The sequence below is a fragment of the Chelonia mydas genome, chromosome 6, assembly GCF_015237465.2.
Source record: "Chelonia mydas isolate rCheMyd1 chromosome 6, rCheMyd1.pri.v2, whole genome shotgun sequence".
Classification (NCBI taxonomy): Eukaryota; Metazoa; Chordata; order Testudines; family Cheloniidae; genus Chelonia; species Chelonia mydas.
In genome coordinates this window covers 20,787,502-20,805,739 of record NC_051246.2, presented here as the reverse complement: position 1 = coordinate 20,805,739, position 18,238 = coordinate 20,787,502, and the positions used below count along the sequence as shown (strand labels likewise).

The following is an 18,238-nucleotide window of genomic DNA, read 5'->3' as shown; positions in this document are numbered from 1 at the left end:
CCGGATGATATAGCTCTGCGGTCTTTAGCCCACTCAGGCCTCTCCACCACAACAAGGTTGCAGTCCATCGGAGAGGTTATATGGGAATACTTCCCCACTTGCAAGTCCTGAATCTATGTATAAACCAAAGCAAACTTTTACTAAAGGAGGGGGGAACACACAGCAACAATGACTCAAAACTGTGCAGATCATTAAAACACCCCCCGAATTGGAGGCAGTAGTCTTTTCCCTCAATTCCCTACCTTTGGGAGAGATTGCCAACATAACCCATAGGCTAGGGCAGGGAAACCTGGATTCTAGTCTCTGCTCCACAGTGGGGATTCAAACCAGGGTCTCCCCGCAGACCCAGGTGAGTGCTCTTACCCGCTGGGCTAAAGGCTGTAAGGAAGCCACTAGTTCCTCCTTCAGCGTGGTGAATCTAGCCCTGAGGAAAAACGTTGGCCAAAACTGTTCTGCAAATCTGTGCCAAATTCATGAATAATTTGGGTTTGCCCCAAAATTGCATCTTTTGGTGAATAGACTATTCGCCCCCCAAACTTCAGCCAGCTCCAGTTATTACCTGCCTTTCACTGATGAGAGAAGTTGAGGCTCAGAGATCTTAATTGAGTGTCCCAAGATATCCCAATGATGCATTCTGGGATCCAGGCCCAGGCTTCTTTCATATGTAGCAACTTAATCTCCACGGCTGAGCCCTTTATTAACTACAAACCCCCATAGTAATTCAATAGGCCAAGAAAGATGCTCCATTCAGATGTGCTTTGATTGTGGAGTCAGCGCACCAGCATGCAGTTTATCTGGGCGATCTCTTACTTGGTCCCTAAGATCATGTGTCCCAACTATGTAACATATTAACTGCGAGTCCCTTCATTTTACAACCTCTGTAAACCCACCCCCCCCCAGCCTGTGTAAGTGGGTCTGATACAGGGAGGGGAGGAAGGTCTTTTCTCACGCACCCAGAAGGTCCCTCTGGGAGCAGGGAACCCAGCTGTGATAAACAGATGGGCTGGGAGTATGGTGGGAGTCAAGGGTTCTATCATCAGCCATATACGTAGCTGGGAGTCTGACTGGGAGAGAACTAATGTAATTCGTCTTCCAGTTTGGAAGGGTTTTGGTCCCACAGGCATGGCTCATAGTTCTAGACCAGGGGTGGGCAAACCACCGTTTTAAGCTGGCCCGCGAGCCGCACCAAGCGGCTTGGCCCCACTCCAGCCGGGGTGCTGGGTTGGGGGCCTCATCAGTGGCTCTGCGGCGCTCTGGCCGGGGCGCTGGGTTGGGGGCCGCACCACGCAACTTGGCCCTGCTCCGGCGCTCCAGCTGGGGTGCTGGGTCAGGGCTGCACCATGCGGCTCAGCCCTGCTCTGGCCGGGGTGCTGGGTTGGGGGCCGCACCAGCGACTTGGCCCCACTCCGGCCGGGGCTCTGGGTCGGGGCTGCACCATGTGGCTCAGCCCCACTCTGGCCAGGGCGCTGGGTCGGGGGCTGGAGCACGTGGCTTGGCCCCGCTCTGGCTGGGACAATGGGTCGGGAGCCATACCACGTGGCTCCCGGAAGCTGCAGCATGGCCCCTCTCTGGCTCCTACGTGCTCCAATGGGAGCTGCAGGGGCGGTACTTGCGGATGGGGCAGTGTGCAGAGCCACCTGGCCGCGCCTCCTTGTAAGAGCTGGAGAAGGGACATGCCACTGCTTCCGGGAGCCACTTGAGGAAGTGCCGCTTGGAGCCTGCACTCCCTGAGCCTCTCCCCATGCCCCAACCCTCTGCCTCAGCCCGGATCCCCCTCCCGCTCTCCAAACCCCTCAATCCCAGCCTGGAGCACCCTCCTGCACCCCAAACCTCTCATCCCCAGCCCCACCCCAGAGCCCGCACCCCCAGCCAGAACCTGCACCCCTTCCTGAACCCCTGCCCCAGCCCTGATCCCCCTCCCGCCCTCTGAACCCCTCGGTCCCAGCCCAGAGCACCCTCCTACACCCCAAACCCCTCATTCCCAGTCCCACCCCAGAGACCGCACCCCCTCCCGTGCCACAACCCCAATTTTGTGAGCATTCGTGGCCCTCCACAAAATTTCTATTCCCCAATGTAGCCCTCAGGCCAAAAAGTTTGCCCACCCCTGTACTAGACACTGGGGAATGGTTTGGGGAAGGCAAAGGACCTTTTACAGACGCTTTAGATTTCATTTGCATAAGCAGAAAGGAACCAGAGTACCAGCACTGGGAAAGGATTTGCACTGTTCTTCAGTGCCTGGTGTTAGGATTCCCCAGTTCATTACAAACATCCCACCCCACACCCCCGCACACACACACTCTGCCTCCTTCCCTTCAGCTCCTCTGAACATTCCCTTGTGGTACTTGGGGTGACTGACAGAGCTGGGGCAAATGGACCGGAATCCACACAGGGGCCTTTGGTGCTGACATCCTGCAGCCTCCTGCTAGAGCCCTGTGACTGGTCTCTTCTGAATGAACCATCTCCTTACACACAGATGCTGACATCAGCAAGAGAATTGCCACAAACAGGGAGGAAACGAGTGATTATCTTCCTTGCTGTTTTCCATCTCCTACAGTTTGAACTGGTGCAATCTCACCGACGCTTCTTGTGGGGCTCTCTCTTCGGTTCTCAGCACCAGTCAGACCCTGACAGAGCTAGTCTTGGGGCGTAACAAAGTGGGAGATCCAGGAGTGCAGCTGCTGTGTGAGGGACTGAAACATCCCAACTGCAGGCTGCAGATATTAAAGTAAGTAACAGCTGGCTCCCTGTACTCTGTCTCTCTGAACATTGCATTACTGTGATTTCAGTGTTTTCTACTAGGGTCACTGCCCCGCTATGAATGCTCCTCCATTCAAATCCTTTACCACCATCACAAGAACTAACCTTGGGACAAAGCCTAGCAACTAGACAAAGAACCGTGGGAGAAAAAAGGAGGTGGGCGGGGTGGGGGGAAGGAAGAAGGAAAGAACAAGAGAAGCTTTTGCAATTGATTTAAATTTTGGTTGTGTAGATTTCAGGAGCGAGTTATTTCCCCAAGTCTCTTCTTTCGGTCTTGACATAAAGATAACATGGCTGCCATGTCCCTCCCCTTAGAACTGCAGCATCCCCAGAACTGGAGCACTGGAATCCTCTTCTCCTGGGTAGGCTGGACAGAACCTGCCCCCTCAGTTCTCCAGAACGAACTGTAAAAATAAATGAACAAATAAAATAAATATCACTGCGCTTCCCCCAGGAAGGACTTGGCCTCCTCATGTGCTCTCGGAGGAAGCTTCAGGGCAAACCTGCAGCACCAGCGTGGCTGAGATCTCAGGCCCTTCAAAGAATCTGTTCCTGAGAGCCTGGTGGGGAGGCAGTAGGGGAAGCGTGTGGGGCAGAACTTTGGTCCTAGCCCTGAGAGATACAGTCCTGCTGCTACCATGGAGACATTCCTCACATGAAGGAAATTACTAATCAATGACCTAGGTTCAAACTGGTTCATTTGGGCCGGGAATGGGCGGGGGGGGGGGGGAGGGGCAGAAAGGAAAGGGCCTTTACCACTATTCCCATCCCCCACCATTCATTGCACACAGATGAAAAGCATTTTCTCCTAGTGTGATCCACAGAGGAGTGCAAATAACATAACGTGGATCTTCGCAGAAACAGAGGATATGACAATAGTCCAATTAGGAAAGCCGCAGGCTCTGTGTGGCTCTGCTGCCCTCAGTCAGTCCTGCACACTGTGAATTTCTTTGACTAGTTTAGATGCCTCTAGACCTATTTTCACCTGCTCCCCAATTGTGTAAGGGAGTCTGAGCTGAGCTCTTAAAACCAAGTAGCCAGAAGACGGTGTAAGGCCAGGTAAGGGGGAGGGATAGTTTGACCTATACCTTTTTACACCCCTCCACCCCCTGACTTGCTTTCCCTCTCAAGTCCCCTGATCTGGTCCCTTGGTTACAGCAGGCCTGATTCAGTTTGACTCGCTTATGCTCAGTTGGATTCACTGAGCCACATTCAGAATTGAATTGGAGAGGGGGAGGGTTACATGTTGGTAAGTGCGTGTGAGCAGTAATGAGCTGCCAAAATCTTAACAGCAGGTTCCATCCTCACCCCACGAGAGGGTCGTTGCCCACCCCTGCCCCCCGGGACTCCTGCCCCATCCAACCCCTCCGCGTTCCTTGATGCGCCCCCCCCCCAGCACCCCTGCCCTATCCACCCTCCTCCCCGGTCCCCTGACTGCCCCCAGAACCGAGCAGGAGGGTCTCATGGGCCACCATAGTGGGTGCCCACCCCTAAGAGCCAGAGGCACCTGCCAGCGAGCGAGGTGGGGAGTCCCGGAGGTGCTTACCTGGGGCAGTTCCCAGGAAGCATCCGGCAGGTCCCTCTGGCTTCTAGGGGTGGGGGAATGTAGCTGGGGGGGAGCAGGGGGAGCGGCTGCTCCCCCACCGATCACATCAAAAGTGGCGCCTTAGGCACCCGCTCCCTGGGTGCTCCGGGGCTGGAGCACCCATGGGGAAAATTTGGTGGGTGCAGAGCACCCACTGGCAGCTCCCCGCCCCGTGCCCAGCCCCAGATCACCTCACCTACGCTCCACCTCCTCCCCTGAACGCACCGCCCCGCCCTGCTTCTCCAGTCCCCCCGGCTTCCCACGAATCAGCTGTTCAGCGGGAAGCCGAGGAGGACTGAGAAGCAGGCGGCGGCTTCCCGCTCAGGCCGAGGGTGGCAGAGGTGAGCTGGGGCAGGGAGCGGTTCCCCTGCGCGCCCCCCTCACCCCCGGGTTACCTGCTGCAGCGCAGGCGGCCCTCCTCGCACCCCCCCCCCCCCGCCCAAGCTCACCTCCGCCTCCCTGGGCCTGAGCACGAAGCCGCCGCCTGCTTCTCAGCCCTCCCAGGCTTCCCGCACGAACAGCTGATTCGTGGGAAGCCGGGGGGCAGGGTGGAGAAGCGGGGAAGGGGCGGCACGTTCAGGGGAGGAGGCGGAGCGGAGGTGAGCTGGGGCCGGGGATGCGGTGGGGAGGGGAGCTGCCAGTGGGTGCTCTGCACCCACCAAATTTTCCCCTTGGGTGCTCCAGGGCGGGAACACCCGTGGAGTTGGCGCCTAAGGCGCCACTTTTGGCCGGTTAAACTTAGAAGCTCTTTTAGAACCGGTTCTCCCTCGCGGAACAACCGGTTCTAAAAGGGCTTCTAAATTTAACAACCAGTTCCAGCGAACCGGTGCGAACGGGCTCCAGCTCACCACTGCGTGTGAGGGAGCGTAAAGGGAGTCTGAGCTGGGGGGACAGGCATGCTGAGGGGAATGGAGGAAGGGGGAATTTACAGCACAGATGAGCAAATTCCTATTCAGAACTTTAGAAAACGCTCTGACCTCATCAGTATCCAAAAGCGTGGCCCAGTTATGTCTGCAGCTGACACCTCCCTGCAGTTTCCCCCCAAGACCACATGGTGAGGCGAGGGAGGACGCTGCATGGGTACTAGTGCCTCCCAAGGGGTGCATCCTCCATGCGTAGTTCTGAGTCCAGGGTGCTGTGGGAGAGGGGTGGCCCTCGCCGGGCGCCAGTTAACCCCCTTCCCACCCAGTGCTTCTGCAGCTGCTCCCACCGGCTTGAGTCTCAGGGTATGTCTACACTGCGTGTGCACACAAAAACCTGTGTCCTTTTCTTGGGTTAGCTACCCTGCATTAGCTAACTCAGGTTAAAATAGCAGTGAAGACATGGCTTCTAACTCATGTTAGTAGCTCACGTTAAAGCCCAGGCTCCCCTATACATTTTAATTAAGGTGCTAACCTAACTTAAAAGCAGAGTTGCCGTGTTTTCACTTCTGTTTTAACCTGGGGCAGCTAACCTGAGTTAAAACACACTTTTTTGTTTTGTTTTTGTTTTTTGCTATGTAGACATACCCTGCAATAGCTGTGAGACACATGCTTTGCCAGTGGGTTTAATCCCTCTAATGCCCGATCCACATAGAGGATAGCAGCCTACTACTGTTACTGGTTAGTTTGTAGGCTCAAGTGATAGCGCTCTGAGCTGTGTTCTAAAGGTGAGAACACTGCTGAAGGCCCAGCTTGGGGGTCAATTATGATTCCATGTAATGGATTTACAGTGTTCAGGATTGTTGTTTTTTTTTTTTAATTAGAAAATTACATTAAACCTGTTAAAAGAATGTTACCGTTGCTAAGTCAAACATTTAAATGAGGAAATCCTCAGACTTTAGGTTGCCCATGAAAAACTAATTTGACACCCTCCCCCACCCCGTGCATGTACATTATGATGCAGTCTTTAATGCTATGCTTTCATGCTATGAGGCAGAGGTCCTGTGGAAGGAAGTCAGTGAACAGCAGTGGGCTGAACTCTGCGGATGAATCAGGGTTGTGCAGTGAATGAGGCCGTTGTCTGTAGGACCATTGCCTCCCCTGTTGCAGAAGTCAGAAGGTGGGCAGTGAATGAGGCTGGGTATTACAGGAAGAGAAAGAAGGATTAAGGCAGCTGAATGCTGCCCTGGAGTCTGCTCCCTGCCTCTGCCATGGAGTGTCTGTGCGGTGCTGGGCAAATCACCTAAACCAAAATGTTCACAGTTAGCCGCTTTCTGGGTGCCAAACTGAGATGCCTGGGGCCTTATTTGCAGAAATGTTGAGCACTCATGACTGCAACGGAGGCTGACTGGAGCTGTGCTTCGAACATGTAATGTGCTATTAAAATGTTAAGGACTCTGGAAGACCAGGGTCTAGGGGGTCTCGAGGACCCAGAACTAATGAACATTTTTTTAGCTTAATCTCTCTGTACCTCAGCTCCCCACCTAGAAAGTGAGGATGCTGATACCACCTATTGTCCTGGAGTGTTGTGAAGCTAAATAATCCATTAGTGTTTGTGAAGCGCTCGGATACTATGGTGAGAGCAACAGAGAGAGGCCCAGGAGGAAATTCATATTTCTATATTTGGTACAGAATTAAGGTCTGGGACCACAAAGTGAATGTTGCAGGTAAAAAGAAATTTTGCATGGCTGCTCCTTTAGAGTGCACCATCTGCCCTGTCTGCTGGATCAGGCAAGGAGCTATAGAAAAAACAGCAGGGGGGTCGTGTAACTATAGATTGTGTCATAATGCAAACAAACAAGGGGGCTGAATTTAGGTTGCAGGGGAACCCTAAGTCTAGCATTCCCTATGGTTTTGAATGGTTGACTTTGCAGCCTTAAAGTTCTTAGAACATAGTTTCTGTTGTTGTTCTTGATGTAATTATTTATTTTAAAGCTTTCTATAGCTGTCTTTATTATTTAAACTAAAATTAATATTTCTCTCTGAACTAAAATCACTTTAGAGATAAACACCGGTATCAAGGAGGGGAGGGATAGCTCAGTGGTTTGAGCATTGGCCTGCTAAACCCAAGCTTGAGGGGGCCATTTAGGGATCTGGGGCAAAAACTGGGGATTGGTCCTGCTTTGAGCAGGGGGTTGGACAAGATGACTTCTCTAGGTCCCTTCCAACCCTGATATTTTATGATTCTATGAAATGCAAAGAATGGGGCATAAACAAGTCGTTCTGCTTTCTGTAAATGTCTGTCTCCTGCAGTTTGTCTCTCTGTGAGCTCACCGCAGCTTGTTGTGGGGATCTCGCCTCTGCTGTCAGCACCAACCAGATCCTGGCAGAGCTAAATATAGGGGGCCACTCACTGGGGGCTTCAGGAGTGCAGCAGCTGTGTGAGGGGCTGAAACATCCAAACTGTAAACTGCAGAAACTAGGGTAAGTAAAGTCAGTGCCTGTTAACATTGCAATGCAATACTCTTTATACCAGGAGCACAACGTCCTACAGGGCATGGAACCCAGCCATGGACCAGCCCCACTCTGCTCCCCAGGCAAAGAACAGAGACCCACCGATGCGTTCACTGCTTGTATTTTACTAGTTAAACAATTGAACAACCTAGTGGGCTCTGGCCTCGACCTTTGTTGAGCAGGGAAAGCAACTGGGCAGCTGCCCTAAAGGGGCAGCCAAGGATCCCCCTGACTCGGGGTAATTCTCCGGTGGTGCAAAGCTGGTATAGCCAACTCTGTCTCCCGCCCTTAGCGTAGGGCATGTGCGGTATGGAGATATGGAGTCATATATTAGGGAAGGAGGGCGGGGGCAGAGTTCAAGGTGCCTCAGCAGACCCTAGGCCAGCACAGCAGCTGAGGTAGCTTAGGGCAGTCCTGAGGTTCCTGGAAGTTAGACTGTAAGCTGTTTAGGCCCCAACTTTGCCCCAGGATCAGGGAGCAGAAAGGTGGGTTACAGCAAACTTCTCCTCCAAGTCTCCTCAGCAGCACCAAGTGCAGCTGAGGACAGGGCCAGGTTCTGAAGTCATTGCACGACTGTAGATATGTTTTCAGCAGCCTGTTTATACTTCTCATCCCGAGGACCACAGAGCATGCCAGTGTTTCCTCCTTGCTGCCTGACAGAGCTTGCTTTGAAAATGGCTCAGGCTCACAGAAACAAGGAGGATGATGGGATGAAACAGGAGGAATCATGGGAATTATTCAGTTTGTCTCCAAGCCCCAAGATGCCATTGTCTTCCAGTAGGAATTCCACGGTGCAGAGCATTGAAAATTTCCAGAATGCATAAAGAACAGTGGGGCGGGAGCAGTGACTCATTGGATGTCTGACCAGAATGCAGAGCACGTGTTTCAAAACAGTGCTGTCCTTGTGTGGCTGGAAATCAACAAGGCAACATTAACTTGATTGCAGGATAACAAAGGCATGTTATTAGTACGATCTGATAGCGCAACAGGTATTGCCCATCAGCTGAAGTGGATACGCAAAGCCAGCATCAAGTTGAAAGTATAGAGGTGTCCTTAATTTGAATAAAACAAAGAGAACTGCAATTTCTTCTTAACCCTGGTAACTCTTGCAGGAGAGGAGTGCTGTTCATGGTGAAAAGAAAAGGAGGACTTGTGGCACCTTAGAGACTAACAAATTTATTTGAGCATAAGCTTTCGTGAGCTACAGCTCACTTGAAGTGTCATGAAGGTCTGATCACATTTAATGGATCAAGCAACCTCTGAGCTGGTCCTTAGGTTTTATACCCTTTCCAGGGATTGTTGGAGGGGTCTGCTCTCTTCTCTTCCTATTTGACACTTGCCAATAGGCATCAGGTTTCTGCTGCTCCAGTTTTTTTGGTATTTCTGTCCAGTAGCTGGTGACGGTGTCTAATAAAGTTCCTGATTCCTTTCTCATCAGAGGATATTTAAGTTTCATTAATTTCAAAGATCGTTTTCTATATTGACCCACATTGTTAATGAAAATTCCCTTTGTTAAGCAGTTCTGTTAATATTCCCAAGCTACACACACGTCAGGTGCTTAGCCCTGTCAATAACTTTTTCTCAGGCTGTAATATTCATATCAGTATTTCAGAGTGGTTTCATCACAGTATTTCAGAGTGCAACAACCAGTCAAAAGAAAAACAAACAACATCTTTTACAATTCCTCTGAACTGAGTAGACGTGTTTTGTATATTCTCTATTATGTCTGGTCTCAGTGGTAGCCATCCACTACTACAGGTAGTCTGTATCACCAAAAACAACGAGGAGTCCTTGTGGCACCTTAGAGACTAACAAAGCTTCTGTGAAGCTGCAGAACTGGAATTAATTTGCAAACTGGATACCATCAGATTAGGCCTGAATAGTGACTGGGAGTGGTTGGGTCATTACAAACCTAAACGTAATTTCCCCAATACTAATTTCCCCCTATTGTTACTCACACCTTCTTGTCAACTGTCTATAATGGGCCACTCTCTTACCACTTCAAAAGTTATTTTTCCTCCCTTGCTATCCTGCTGTTAATTGATTTATCTTGTTAGACTGACCTCACACTTGGTAAAGCAACCCCCCATCCTTTCATGTATTTATACCTGCTCCTGTATTTTTTACTTCATACATCTGATGAGGTGGGTTCTAGCCCACGAAAGCTTATGCCCAAATAAATTTGTTAGTCTCTAAGGTGCCACAAGGACTCCTCGTTGTTTTTTTCTATTGTGTCTGGCACATTTTATTTCATAGCTTTTGGGACTTACAGTGGAATAAAAGACCAAAAAAAAGGAATAAAACAGATTATCCACATGATTCAGAAGGCAGACAAAAGTGCAGTTTGTAATTTGGGGTGAAAATTCTTTTTGGAGTCTTAGTGTTTCAGGAAGTTTGACTTATGGAACCTTCATTTCAAGTAGATCAAGCAGTGGATCTAACCAGTTTAAACTTACAGTGTCCAGTCTTATCTCTGCTCTACCTCACTATGATTTGATTGTGTCCCATAGTTAATATGTCATGCTTTACATGCTCTTTCCTATAAACGTGTTTAATCTTTGGGTGGACCTCTTTAGCTACACCGAAAAAGCAATTTCATTCATCTGTAAATTTATAAAATGTTTTCTGTGTTCCTCAGTTGACTTACATTAGCTTAAAGAAATTGACAAAGGTATCTATAAACTTAGGCAAAGTGAAGGAAATTTTTGTAAACATTCCTGTTTTATCCCTGGGAGAGTTCAGAGTTTAGTTTCAACGTATCTGGCTTTCTATAGATAACCTGTCTGACACCTTGAAAATGGAATATTGGCCTTCTATTGTCCTGGTTTCTAGAAGTTAGAATTGGAATAGGCACTCTTTTGGGGTAAACTGAGGTAGCTGTCAGCAAGTTTTTCTGTGTTAGGATGGGGAAAGCATTCATCGACTCTTGGTTTGGAAATGAGATGTGATCATAGTGGTTAATAATCCTAATATATTCAAGGCATATTTAGTGCCCATGTACATCATCCATGAACCACGCCTTTCGCTCCAGCTTGTTCTAGAAGATGGGAGTATCCAGTAATGAACCAGCAGCTCATTACAGCAAATTGCTAGAATTCTCAAACCCATTAGAAGTGGACTCCCAAGGTTCACCTTTCCCTTAAATTCAGCTGGACGTTTGCATGCAGAATATACAGTAACTGACACAACAGGTGCACATGGAAAGGAATTCCCTCAGGGGCCTGTCGTGCCAATGGGAGCATTATGATTTATCTGTGCATGTCTGGGTAAAGAATCTCCTTTTAGACACCACTGACAGCAGTGAATGGTGTAAAAATAAGCATTGTTTCCTCATGGTCTATATTTGGTTCCTGCAGATTGTGGAGTTATGACATCATAGCCGATCTGAATGCGGGAGATCCAAGAGCGATGGTGCTGTGTGGTGGCCTGAGGTTTGTAAGCTGTGATCTTCGGAACTTCTTGTAAGTTACTGCTGGGTCCCTTTAATTTGTTCGTGTTAACTCCGGGTCATGAGTAAGGACTTTTTTTTACTTGAATCACAGTGTTTCTTTCCATGCCCCCTAACCCAAGAACTGGCTGTTATTCTTTTCCCACTGCTTTGGAGAAAGGCTGCAGTTTACTGTTTGAAAAGCTGAATAACACAGTGGTGTTCAGGGCATACAAAAGGCAGCGGTTTGTCATATTAGAATGGCATGTTATTTTATTCAGTGGGAAAGACTGAAAACAGAAGTCTGGGATTCTTTCACAATTTAATTAATGGAACCCGCCTGTACTCAGATAATTTACAACCATTACCACGATTGATCCCGGGACAAAGACTAACAGACAGACAAAAGAGAGAGAGAAAAGAAGAGTGAAAGACCCAAAGAAAAGTACGAAAGTACCATTTGTAATCCGCACAAACACCTAGCCCAAATGTTTTAAAGGTACAGATAGCAGTGAGGCCTGGCTTCCACCTGAAACTTAGGCTGATCTACCTAAATTGCTCAGGGGTGAGAAAAAAAATCACATCCCTGAGAGACATAGTTAAGCAAACCTAAGTCCCAGGATAGAATTCTTCCATTGACCTAGCTACCAGGAGGTGGATTTACTACAGTGATGGAAAAACCCCTTCCACCACCGTAGCGAGTATTCACATTACAGTGGTACAGCGTGAGTGGGGTGTGGGGGAAGCAGACCAGGCACAGACTGCACCAGCGCTTCTCCTCCCCTTCCCCAAGGGTAAGGCAGCAGGCAGGGCAGTGGCTCTGGCAGGCAGCTGGGACTGTGAGCTCTTTGGGGAAGGACTGTCTTTGTGTTCTGTGTTTGTGTAGCGCCCAGCACAATAAGCTCCTAGCCTATGACAATGGCTCCTAGGCACCATACTGACCAAGTTTCCCAGCATGTCAGGGAGACTCCCACTTACAAAGAACAGACTCCCGACTCCCAGTTTAATAATGTTATCTCCTGCAGCTACATATGCATCAGCCACACATGTGCATTAGCCTCTCTCTCTCTCTCTCTCTCAGAGACAGAGTGAGAGACACTGATGCTTGTGTATGGCTGATGCACAAGATTCCGGGTAATGTAGCTGACCTCTGCTCAGCACCAGATTAACCTGTCATTGGTTCCTGGACGACCAATGGGTCACAGCGCCTCTCAGGCTTGACCATGCCAAATTTGAGTGAGTGGTTTTGCGACTTTGTGCGTGGGGTCGCCGTGCTGCACTCGTTTGGCCAGGCTGCCCCTAAAATAAATTTGAAAATTTTGCTCAGTATGCTAGGCGCTACCGCAATAAGTCGTAATCATAAAGAACCCAAAGGTGTGCAGGGCCCTCCGCCTCAGACGGACTGTCAGCCATCATAGAAATGTAGGGCTGGCAGGGACCGTGAGAGGATAGTAAGTTCAGCCCCAGGACCAAGTAAACTAGACCATCCCTGACAGGTGTTTTTCCAACCTGTTCTTAAAAACCTCTAATGATGGGGATTCCACAGCCTCTCTTGGAAGCTTATTCTAGAGTTACGTATCCTTCTAGTTAAGAATGAGAATGGCCATATTGGATCAGACCAAAGATCCATCCAGCCCAGTATCCTGCCTTCTGACAGTGGTCAATGCCAGATGCCCCAGAGGGAATGAACAGGTAATCATCAAGTGATCCATCCCCTGTCACCCATTCCCAGCTTCTGGCAAAGAGAGGCTAAGGACAGCATCCCTACCCATCCTGGCTAATAGCCATTGATGCACCTGTCCTCCATGAATTTATCTAGTTCTTTTTTAACTCTGTTATAGTCTTGGCCTTCACAACATGCTCTGGCAAGGAGTTCCACAGTTTCACTGTGCGTTGTGTGAAGAAATACTTCCTTTTGTTTGTTTTAGCTGCCTATTAATTTAATTTGGTGACCCCTAGTTCTTGTGTTATGGGAAGGAGTAAATAACAATTCCATATTCACTTTCTCCACACCAGTCGTGGTTTTATAGACCTCAATCATATCCCCGCTTAGTCATCTCTTTTCCAAGCTGAAAAGTCCCAGTCTTATTCATCTGTCCTCATATGGAAGCCGTTCCATACCCCCTAATAATTTTTGTTGCCTTTTTATGAACCTTTTCCAATTCCAATATATCTTTTTTGAGATGGGGTGACACATCTGCATGCAGTATTCAAGATGTGGGTGTTACATGGATTTATATAGAGGCAACATGATATTTTCTGTCTTAGAATCATAGAACTGGAAGGGACCTCGAGAGGCCATCTACTCCAGTCCCCTGCACTCAAGGCAGGACCAATTATTATCTAGACCAGGGATCTCAAACTCAAATCACCATGAGGGCCACATGAGGACTAGTACATTGGCCTGAGGGCCACATCACTGACACCTTTTCATACAAAGATACAAAAGCTCCCCCCTCTGTCCCTGGCCCCGCCCCCACTCCATCCCTTCCATGAGGCCCTGCCTCTTCCCACCCCTTCCCTGCCCCCATTCTAACCCCTTCCCCAAATCCCCACCCCGGCCCCACCTCTTCTCAGCCTCCTCCCCTGAGCGCCCCACTCCTCCCTCCCTCCCTCCTGGAAAATCCTAAGCGCCGCCAAACAACTGTTTGGCGGTGGGACGCACTGGGAGGTAGGCAGAGGAGAGGAGACACGGTGCGCTCGGGGGGGGGGGGTGGAGATGGGGGGCAAGAGGAGCTATGGCGGGCTGTAGGAAATAACTCTGTGGGCCGTGTGTTTGAGACCCCTGATCTAGACCATCCCTGACAGGTGTGTGTCCAACCTGATCCTAAAAATCCCCAGTGATAGAGATTCCAGAGCTTCTCTAAGCAATTTATTCCAGTGCTTAACCACTGTGATAGTTAGGAAGTTTTTCCTAATGTCCAACCTTAACTGCCCTTGCTGCAATTTAAGCCCATTGCTTCTTGTCCTATCCTCGGAGGTTAAGAAGAACAATTTTTCTCCCTCCTCCTTGTAACAACCTTTTACATCCTTGAAAACTGTTATCATGTCCCCTCCCAGTCTTCTCTTCTCCAGACTAAAGAAACCCAATTTTTTCAATCTTCCCTCATAGGTCATGTGTTCTAGACCTTTAATAATTTTTTTTGCTCTTCTCTGGACTTTCTCCAATTTGTCCACATGTTTCCTGAAATGTGGCACCCAGAACTGGACACAATACTCCAATTGGGGTCTAATCAGCTCAGAGTAGAGCGGAAGAACTACTTCTAGTGTCTTGTTTACAATACTCCTGCTAATACATCCCAAAATTATGCTTTCTTTTTTTGCAACAGCATTACACTGTTGATTCATATTTAGCTTGTGATCCACTGTGACCCCCAGATCTCTTTCCACAGTACTCCTTCCTAGGCAGTCATTTCCCGTTTTGTATGTGTACAACTGATTGTTCCTTCCTAAGTGGAGTACTTTGCATCTGTCCTTACTGAATTTCATCCTGTTTACTTCAGACCATTTCTCCAGATCATTTTGAATTTTAATCCTATCCTCCAAAGCACTTGCAACCCCTCCCAGCTTGGTATCATCTTCAAACTTTATAGTGTACTTACTCTCTATGCCATTATCTAAATCATTGATGAAGATATTGAACAGAACCGGACCCAGAACCGATTCCTACGGCACCCCTCTTGATATGCCCTTCCAGCATGACTGTGAACCACTGATAACTACCCTTTGGGAATGATTTTCCAATCAGTTATGCACCCAGTTTATAGTAGTTCCATCTAGGTTGTATTTCCCTAGTTTGTTTATGAGAAGGTCATGCGAGACAGTATCAAAACCCTTACTAAAGTCAAGATATACCACATCTACCGCTTCCCCCCAGCTACAAGGCTTGTTACGCTGTCAAAGAAAGCTGTCATGTTGGTTTGACACAATTTGCTTTTGATAAATCCATGCTGACTGTTATTAATCACCTTATTGTCGTCTAGGTGTTTGCAAATTGATTGCTTAATTATTTGCTCCATTAGCTTTCCGGGTACAGTAGTTAAGTTGACTGGTCTGTAATTCCCCAGGTTGTCCTTATTTCCCTTTTTATAGATGGGCACTATATTTGCTCTTTTCCATTCTTCTGGAATGTCTCCCGTCTTCCATGACTTTTCAAAGATAATTGCTAATGGCTCAGATATTGACTCTGTCAGCTCCTTGAGTATTCTAGGATGCATTTCATCAGGCCCTGGTGATGTGAAGACATCTAACTTGTCTAAATAATTTTTGACTTGTTCTTTCCCTATTTTAGCTTCTGATCCTACCTCATTTTCACTGGCATTCACTATGTTAGACATCCAATCGCCACCAACCTTCTTGGTGAAAACTGAAACAAAGAAGTCATTAAGCACCTCTGCCATTTCCACCTTTTCTGTTATTGTCTTTTCCCCCTCATTGAGTAACGGGTCTACTCTGTCCTTGGTCTTTCTTTTGCTTCTAATGTATTTGTAGAATGTTTTCTTGTTTCCTTTTATGTCCCTAGCTAGTTTGAGCTCGTTTTGTGCCTTGGCTTTTCTAATTTTGTCCCTACATACTTGTGTTATTTGTTTATATTCATCCTTCGTAATTTGTTTCCACTTTTTGTAGGACTCTTTTTTGAGTTTTAGATCATTGAATGTGTTCTCTTGCCATACTTCCTATCTTTCCCACACAATGGGATAGTTTGCTCTTGTGCCCTTAATAATGTCTCTTTGAAAAACTGTCAACTGTCTTCAATTGTTTTTCCTCTTAGACTTGCTTCCCATGGGATTTTACCTACCAACTCCCTGAGTTTGCTAAAGTCTGCCTTCTCAAAATCCACTGTCTTTATTGTGCTGTTCTCCCTCCTACCATTCCTTAGAATCATGAATTCTACCATTTCATGATCACTTGCACCCAAGTTGCCTTCCACTTTCAAATTCTCAACCAGTTCCTCCCTATTTGTCAAAATCAAATCTAGAACAGCCTCCCCCTACTAGCTTTCTCCACCTTCTGAAATGAAAAATGGTCTCCAATACATTCCAAGAACTTTGGATAATCTGTGCCCTGCGATGTTATTTTCCCAACAGATGTCTGGGTAGTTGAAGTCCCCCATCGCCACCAAGTCCTGAGCTTTGGATGATTTGGTTAGTTGTTTAAAAAAAGCCTCATGCACCTCTTCTTCCTGGTCTGGTGGTCTGTAGTAGACCCCTACCAGGACATCACCCTTGGTTTTTACCCCTTTTATATTTACCCAGAGACTTTCAACAAGTCTGTCTCTTATTTCTATCTCAACCTCAGTCCAAGTGTATACATTTTTAATTTATAAGGCAACACCTCCTGCCTTTTTTCCCTGCCTGTCCTTCCTGAGCAAGCTGTATCCTTCTATACCAATATTCCAGTCATGCATATTATCCCACCAAGTCTCCATGATGCCAGCTATGTCATAGTTGTATTTATTTACTAGCATTTCGAGTTTTTCCTACTTATTCCCCATACTTCTCGCATTAGATACAGACATCTAAGATACTGATTTGATTTCCACGCCCAGTTCTGTCTTCTCTCCCTTATTTCTGCTATAACAGCCCTTGCTCCCCCCAGATTCTATCCCTTTCTTAATGATCCCCAAAATTCCGTTTGCTTTTTTGACTGCCGCTGCACATTGAATGGATGTTTTCAGTGAACTATCGACAGTGACTGCAAGATATCTTTCTTGAGTGGTAACAGCTAATTTATACCTCATCATTTTATATGTATAGTTGGGATTATGTTTTCCAATGTGCATTACTTTGCATTTATCAACATTGAATTTCATCTGCCATTTTGTTGCCCAGTCACCCAGTTTTGAGAGATCCTTTTGTAGCTCTTCGCAGTCTGCTTGGGACTTAACTATCTTGAGTAGTTTTGTATCATCTGCAGATTTTGCCACCTCACTGTTTACCTCTTTTTCCAGATCATTTATGAATATGTTGAATAGGACTGGTCTCAGTACAGACCCCTGGGGGACACCACTATATACCTCTCTCCATTCTGAAAACTGATAATTTATTTCTACCCTTTGTTTCCTATCTTTTAACCAGTTACCAATCCATGAGAGGACCTTCCCTCTTAACCCATGACAGTTTACTTTGCTTAAGAGCCTTTGGTGAGGGACCTTGTCAACGGCTTTCTGAAAATCTAAGTACACTATATCCAATGGATCCCCCGTCCACATGCTTGTTGACCCCCTCAAAGAATTCTAGTAGATTGGTGAGGCGTGATTTCCCTTTACAAAAACCATGTTGACTGTTCCCTAACAAATTATGTTCATCTGTGTGTCTGACAATTTTGTTCTTTACTATAGTTTCAACCAGTTTGCCCAGTACTGAAGTCAGGCTTACTGGCCTGTAATTGCCAATATCATCTCTGGAGCCCTTTTAAAAAATTGGAGTCACATCAGCTATCCTCCAGTCATCTGGTACAGAAGCTGATTTAAATGATAGGTTACAGACTACAGTTAGTAGTTCTGCAATTTCGCATTTGAGTTCCTTCAGAACTCTTGCGTGAATACCATCTGGTCCTGGTGACTTATTACTATTTAATTTGTCAATTTGTTCCAAAACCTCCTCTAATGACATCTCAATCTGGGACAGTGCCTCAGATTTGTCACCTAAAAAGAATGGCTCAGGTTTGGGAATCTCCCTCACATCCTCAGCAGTGAAGACCGATGCAAAGAATTCATTTAGTGTCTCTGCAATGGCCTTATCGTCCTTGAGTGCTCCTTTAGCATCTCGATTGTCCAGTGGCCCCACTGATTGTTTAGCGGGCTTCCTGCTTCTGATGTACTTAACATTTTTGCTATTACTTTTTGAACTTTTGGCTAACTGTTCTTCAAATTCTTTTTTGGCCTTCCTAATTATATTTTTACACTTCATTTGCCAGAGTTTATGCTCCTTTCTATTTTCCTCACTAGGATTTAACTTCCACTTTTTAAAGGATGCCTTTCTGCCTCTCACTGCTTCTTTTACTTTGTTGTTTAGCCACAGTGGCTCTTTTCTGGTTCTCTTATTATGCTTTTTAATTTGGGCTACACATTTAAGTTGAGCCTTTATTATGGTG

At 47.4% G+C, this 18,238-nt stretch overlaps 2 protein-coding genes across 8 annotated transcripts in view; both read left to right on the top strand.

The window, feature by feature from the left end:
- LOC102943481 (NACHT, LRR and PYD domains-containing protein 3) overlaps positions 1-18,238 on the top strand; it is a 509,145-nt gene that overhangs the window by 108,866 nt on the left and 382,041 nt on the right. The gene's annotated exons all lie outside the window — the stretch shown is intronic.
- The window catches only part of LOC102941014 (NACHT, LRR and PYD domains-containing protein 3), a 64,315-nt gene that overhangs the window by 42,470 nt on the left and 3,607 nt on the right, over positions 1-18,238 (top strand). For 5 of the 7 annotated variants that reach the window (XM_037899487.2, XM_037899489.2, XM_043549320.1 and 2 more), the window contains 3 exons: positions 2,555-2,725; positions 7,516-7,686; positions 11,073-11,177. In XM_037899487.2, the coding sequence (XP_037755415.1) occupies positions 2,555-2,725; positions 7,516-7,686; positions 11,073-11,177 (447 nt within the window). Of the gene's footprint in view, positions 1-2,473; positions 2,496-2,554; positions 2,726-7,515; positions 7,687-11,072; positions 11,178-18,238 lie in introns of those variants that run through there. The other 2 variants (XM_043549319.1, XM_043549323.1) reach the window with 2 other exon arrangements.